At 39.8% G+C, this 6513-nt stretch overlaps 2 protein-coding genes across 2 annotated transcripts; one reads left to right on the top strand and one right to left on the bottom strand.

Annotated features, from left to right (window-relative positions):
• Window positions 1-2131: 2131 nt before the first annotated feature.
• Window positions 2132-4482, top strand: LOC106312779 (pentatricopeptide repeat-containing protein At3g62470, mitochondrial). Its single transcript, XM_013750427.1, has one exon. The coding sequence runs from the start codon at window positions 2219-2221 to the stop codon at window positions 4025-4027; it is 1809 nt and encodes a 602-aa protein (XP_013605881.1). The 5' UTR covers window positions 2132-2218; the 3' UTR covers window positions 4028-4482.
• On the bottom strand, window positions 4378-5276 carry LOC106312780. Its single transcript, XM_013750428.1, has 2 exons — window positions 4998-5276; window positions 4378-4695 (listed from the first exon to the last, which is right to left on the bottom strand). The coding sequence occupies exons 1-2, from the start codon at window positions 5095-5097 to the stop codon at window positions 4571-4573; spliced, it is 225 nt and encodes a 74-aa protein (XP_013605882.1). The 5' UTR covers window positions 5098-5276; the 3' UTR covers window positions 4378-4570.
• Window positions 5277-6513: the final 1237 nt, after the last annotated feature.

Here is a 6513-nt window from a genome sequence, read left to right as displayed (position 1 = left end):
TCAAGATCTAATTTTTGGTGTTCTGACTTCTATGCTCTTTTTCATAGCTCGAGGACGGCTTCATAGTTTGCTGATTTCGTTTCGTCTCCCTTTCCTTCTCTATTCTCGCATCTCGTTGCAGCTTTCATCGCATGTTTGGTGGCTCTCCCTTTCACCATGTTTGCCACTCGAGGTTTGGATAATGTTTTCGTTCGTGCATGTTATATGGGCTTGGAGTTATTTCTGGTCTCAAGTTTAGTCTCTGATTTCTTGGTGGTTGTCTTCCATTCTCCCTCCCTCAAGTTGTTTCTTTTCTTTCCATGTTTCCTTTGTATAGGTGTGCAGAGTTAGTCTCTTGGAGCTTTGGTCCATTTGATCCAGAGCTTTGTGGTTTTTCACTTGCATGGCCGTGTTGTATATTCTTGTTTAGTTTGTGAGGTGTTTCTTATCTTTTAGCTACTGATTGTGATTCCGGTGCTTTAGGCATATATGTTCTGCTTCTTGGTGGCTTTGGCCTTTCGATTATTATTCTCTTTCTGACCCGCTTTCTTGGTTATTTGCGTTGGTGCTCTAGTTTCTTATTCTTAGTTTGATTATCTTATGATATTAATAGTGAAATAAATATATAATTTGTAAATGAAATAATAAAAATTAGTAAAAATAATAAAATGGTGAAAAATTATGCTATTTTTAATTCTAAATAAATTAAATATTTAAAATATATTTTTATTATTTTATTTATTTCTTGAATTTTAGGGACTAATAAGTGTGAGAAAGATTAGATAGTACATTATTAGAAATAGATGGAAAAAATTGCAATAATCTAAAAGAAAAAGGATTTAAAATACAAAAAAAAAATATGATGACACATGTCAACAAACCCCCATTCCACATGTCGTAAGAAGGGAAAAAGACAACTTTATATAGATAGATATAATGGTAGATTATGAACTCAAATTTCTTAAACTTTCTAGAACAAAAAGGACAAAAGCAAGTTCTTGGGGTCTATACTAATTGACTGGTCAGGAATATCAGATTTGTACCATCCATAAACGTGTATGAAGATAATTTTAACTTCTTTTTTCTTGTCATCTGAATTTTATTGAACGAAGCCCAAAAAATAAAAAAACCCAAAAAAGAGAAACTAAAGAAAAACAAGACGAGGTCCAAAGTTCCAAACGACAAACAAAGCCGAAGGCAAACCTAGCCAACTAAACCACACGTTACATTTAGCGTGAGAGAAAGAAACACGTGTCCAAGCCTCAGCGAAAAAAGAGACACGCGTCACACCGATCAACCGTCGTCTTCACTGCGAGGAGATCATCGCCGGAGCAGCTTCCCGTCGATCCACCGGAACACACCGGAAACATGACGCCCGGAAAGAAGAACCGTAGAGACGATCTCAGACAATATTAAACCAAACCACACCGGTTATAGTCATCGGAACTCCAACCAGAGAGCTCAATCCGCCGAAGCCGAGAACAAGTCGTTGTAGAGATTTACCCAGACGAATCAAACCACCACGAAAGGATCTTCGCTTTGTAAAGAGATCCATTTACAAGCTTCGATTATGAAACTTAAATGAATCTAGAGGCATGAAGCGGAGATCAGAGGATTCCGAGAAAACCTTGAAAAAACCAGTCAACGTCACCGGGATTGAAAACCGACAAATGCGTCGATGGAACCAAGAGCCGGTGCTTCACCGAAGGGAAAGGTGTTCACCGGAACCAAAAACCGGAAGCTTCGTCGAGAAGACCGTAAAACTCCGGAACCGAAAGCCAGCCACATCACGCAGAGGATGCCATCATGTGTTCTTGATTCTCATCTCTCTGAAGGAGAGAGAAAAAGCGTGGACAGATCCCCTTTAGATAACGTTAACTAACTGAAGTGTATTATTGAATCAAATAAAACCTAAAGAAATAAATAACTGGTCCCCTCAAAAAAAAAGAAAAGAAAATATCATGACCCTAAAACGAAGATAAGATGCATACAGAGATACCTTCCAAGTAATTGACACCTATCATGATCATTATGTGTTTTGCGCCTCCAATGCTCCTGCTGGGCCACAGGGTTAAAACGGTAATACGACCATGTAATCCAATTAATGGGCCTCAATAAGACACAATACCTATGACTAAAATAAGGCTTAATGGGCCTAACTGAGAAGAAACTCTGATTAATCTCCGCCATTAAGCCGCCTTTCACCAAGTTCGCCATAGCTAATCGCCGTCGCGCTTCGATGGCTCCTCCTCCATTGCTACACCTCTATTTGAGAAGAAGCTCCACTAAAACTCCTCTCAGCTATCTCCTCGTCGGTCGATCTTCTTCATCGAGCTCCAACGAATCCATTTCCAGTCAAAGCCGACCAATCGCCGGGACGGAGATACGCGGCGGTGGAAGAGGAGGAGAGGAAGTACAATTCTACCGTGCTAGATCTTTGACCTTATCTAATCTGGTCCATTCTAGTACTCATCATCATCCCACACACTCCTCTATAGGTTTCAGAGGTTTATCTAGTAGTGGAGAATGCGATGACGAAATCGAATCTGAATGCGATGACAATGATGAAGATGATGATCTTGCTAGTGATAAAATTGATGTAAACTGTGTTGTTGATTCAAATACTAACCCAGAGGAAGTAGAGAGAGTCTGCAAAGTGATCGATGAGCTCTTTGCCTTAGATAGAAACATGGAAGCTGTTCTCGACGAAATGAATGTATCTCTCTCTCACGATCTGATCGTTGAGGTTTTAGAACGGTTTAAACACGCTAGGAAGCCTGCGTTTAGATTCTTCTGCTGGGCCGGAGAGAGGCCAGGCTTTGCTCACGACTCGAGAACATACAACTCAATGATGACTATCTTAGCCAAGACTCGACAGTTCGAGACGATGGTTTCTTTGCTTGAGGAGATGGGCGTGAAAGAGTTGCTGACGATGGAGACCTTCACTATCGCGATGAAGGCCTTCGCTGCAGCCAAAGAGAGGAAGAAAGCTGTTGGTATCTTTGAGCTGATGAAGAAGTACAAGTTCAAAATCGGCGTCGAGACGATTAACTGCTTGCTGGATAGTCTTGGGAGGGCGAAGCTTGGGAAAGAGGCTCAGGTTTTGTTTGATAGGTTGAAGGAGAGGTTTACTCCGAATCTGATGACGTACACTGTTCTGCTTAATGGTTGGTGTAGAGTTAAGAATTTGATGGAGGCGGCTAGGATCTGGAACGGGATGATTGATCAGGGTTTGAAACCTGACGTTGTGGCTCATAATGTTATGCTTGAAGGTTTGCTGAGGAGTAGAAAAAAATCTGATGCGATTAAACTGTTCCATGTCATGAAAGCTAAGGGGCCTTGTCCTAATGTCCGTAGCTATACTATCATAATTCGCGACTTCTGTAAACAGTCTAGCATGGAATCTGCTGTTGAGTATTTTGATGATATGGTTGATTCCGGTTTGCAGCCCGATGCTGCGGTTTACACGTGTCTGATCACGGGGTTTGGGACTCAGAGAAAGCTGGATACGGTTTACGAACTGCTCAAGGAGATGCAAGAGAAGGGGCATCCTCCGGATGGTAAAACGTACAACGCTCTGATTAAACTGATGGCGAGTAGGAAGATGCCTGAACACGCGGCAAGGATCTACAACAAGATGATACAGAACGGGATCGAGCCGTCCATACACACGTTCAACATGATGATGAAATCTTACTTCATGGCGAGAAACTACGAGATGGGGAGAGCGGTTTGGGAGGAGATGATGAAGAGAGGGATTTGTCCTGACGACAACTCATACACGGTTTTGATCAGAGGGCTTATAGGTGAAGGGAAGTCGAGAGAGGCGTGTAGGTACTTGGAGGAGATGCTCGACAAAGGAATGAAGACTCCTTTGATTGATTATAACAAGTTTGCTGCTGATTTTCATAGAGGAGGGCAGCCGGATATATTTGAGGAATTGGCACAGAGAGCTAAGTTCTCTGGTAAGTTTGCTGCTTCGGAGATCTTTGCAAGGTGGGCTCAGATGACTAGAAGGAGATTCAAACAGAGATTCACGGAAGATTGATGACTTAGGGATCTTTCAACTCACTCACCAGGAGAAGGCTTGTGCTCATCTGCAAATTCTTGTGTTGAGCCAGGACTAACTTAGATCAAGAACATGACTTTAAATGCACTGCTTAGACTTATCTTAGCCACATGGTTTGCTTTGAAACAAATACTTGAGGTAGCACAAGTTGTTATGTTATCATCAACACAACCTGTCTACTTACAAAGGCCAAGTGCCTCAAGGATGTCTCTGCTCTTTGTACTGTAAGATTTGTCTGAACGACAGCTTATATATTATTGATTCCATTGTAACATGTTACAGTATTGAGTTATTACTTTTCAAAACCCATATCTTTGTCCACTGAGATGTAAAGCATCGTATATCTTCTTCATTCATAAGATGTAAATGTGTTCAAGGCCGCTACATTTAGCAAATGGAAAAAAGGCAGAAAGGGAAAACTTTATATGTCAAAACAGCAGAGATTGAATGAACATTTGCAAAGTTTGAGAGTGAGAGTGAGAGTGAGAGTGAGAGTGAGAGGAAAGGAACTTAACGATTACTCTATGGAGTTTTGGTAGCTTCAGCGTCCTTGTTTCTCCAGGGATTAAGGGCTTCTCTCACGGCTTGTGCTTCAGGGGAATTTTCATAGGCACGTTTCTCAGCTTCAAGTACAGTAACCTTGTCGTCTGCAAGTTTTGGTAAGAAAAAACAAGCTTTTCATAAGTAGAAGAAAAAAACAAAACCAAGTGAAATGTAGAAAGTAGAACATGAAGATTACAACAAGAAAGTAATAAACTTCAACCTCAGAAATCATTCCATAATAACAATTCTAACCTAGTATTTTCGAAATGAATGATATTGAACTGTTCCACTGAAACTATATCAATAGATTGTTTCCCCAAAAAAAAAACCTAATTTTAATTCACAGATGGAAATTCACAAATCTAAATAAAGCGAGAAAGGATGGGTGAAAAAGATGGAGGCTTACAGAAACCAGTCTTGATCATGAAGAACTCCATTCCTCCGCCGATGATAGCCGATCCAATCGCGATCTTCAGATACCAATCCAGAAATCTCGCCTGCTTCATCTCCCACCCCCCTTTTGTCTTTATTTTCCGCGATCTTCGCAGAGGATTAACGGATTCAAATAGATCTGCAACTAATTTTCGAGGATTTAACGACAGAATCCACAGTTTCTGGCCGCAGGGGTTCTAGTTCCTCACTGTGGGTTGTTCTTCCGTCTTTAAGACCATCCAAAACGCTGTCGTATCATTAAATTAAAAACTTTTTCCATAAACGTTATCTTATTAATGTTTAATGTTAAAATTAGATATGTTCCATCTCATATTTGACGCCACGGCCTTCCTCGGTGTCGTAAAGAAAACTTTGAACAATAATGATCACACTGATGAAAAAAAAAATGCATCTTAGAGCATGATTATCCAAAGATTTTAAGAGAGTTTCTAAAGAAAATCACTGATTTAATTAAATCAAAAGTCATAATAATTTGAGTAACCGATCCTTAATGTGAGATTTTGGGGACTACTTTAAAGAAGGGTTTTTAAAACACGTGTCAGCATATCATATCATGAAGTTTAATTTTTTTTTTCTTTCTTATTTTTTCTTTTCTCTTTTTCTTTTCCTCAGTTTCTCTCGTTCTCCGCCTTCTTTATCGGTGTCTCCTTCTCCTCTCAGATTATCCGGTGGACGACGATGAGTTTATGTTAATCAGAAGCATGAAGCCCTCTGGTTCGCGAGACCTCTATTCCGCCATTGAAAAGGCTCTTAAAGGTTCACCAATCGCCGGATTATTCCCTCCTCTTCCCCCAATGGTTTCCACTTATAGTTGCTCTTGTAGCCTCAGGGTAATTCCCCTCCGACCATCCTTCGTCGGAAACTATGGAGCGTCTTCTATTATCGCTTCACAGCTTTCTTCTTTTGGTCGCTCTCTTCATTTGATTAGCTTCAGAATTGTTGTTTGATTGGTCAGAAGATAACTTGTCTTGCTATCTTAAAGATTGGTTGGTTAGAGAGTGGTCTGAATTTGTCTGTAACATGACTGGAAAGTTCATAGTTTGAAGTCATATTTGTTGATTGATTATGCTTTGTCCTGTTAAAGGTTGGTTGATTAGAGAGTTCCGGTAAAGATTGGTTGGGTATAGAGTGGTTGATTAATGAACAGATTGATTATGCTTTGTCCTGTTAAAGATTGAAGATAACTTGTCTTGCATTTTTAGTTTAAGAGTTTGTGATCATCCATCTGATTTTGTCTTATAAGATCTCTTTCTTTAACTAAACCTTCTACATAGAATCTTCAATCTGTTCATTAATTCCTAGAACGTGTTGTTATGGAATTAATGGAGACAATGTAGTTGTTGTTATGTAATGTAATGGAATTAATGCGGTTTGGCTTGATGTTGTTCTTGTTTTTTTAATGGTTTGGTGGTTTGACTGTAAAAGTTCTATTAAATTATGAGAATTTTGTTGTTGTGATACAGTCATGA

This window comes from Brassica oleracea, chromosome C8 (assembly GCF_000695525.1).
Source record: "Brassica oleracea var. oleracea cultivar TO1000 chromosome C8, BOL, whole genome shotgun sequence".
NCBI classification, from domain to species: domain Eukaryota; kingdom Viridiplantae; phylum Streptophyta; class Magnoliopsida; order Brassicales; family Brassicaceae; genus Brassica; species Brassica oleracea.
This window is presented reverse-complemented; position numbering and strand designations above follow the sequence as displayed.

What these genes read in the sequence shown, in the direction of transcription:
- LOC106312779 (XM_013750427.1), top strand. Translation starts at nt 2,219, where the DNA reads ATGGCTCCTCCTCCATTGCTACACCTCTATTTGAGAAGAAGCTCCACT.
- LOC106312780 (XM_013750428.1), bottom strand. Translation starts at nt 5,097, where the DNA reads ATGAAGCAGGCGAGATTTCTGGATTGGTATCTGAAGATCGCGATTGGA. An exon ending in CATGATCAAGACTGGTTTCT is followed by an intron (nt 4,696 to 4,997) that starts GTAAGCCTCCAT and finishes CAAAACTTGCAG; the next exon opens with ACGACAAGGTTACTGTACTT.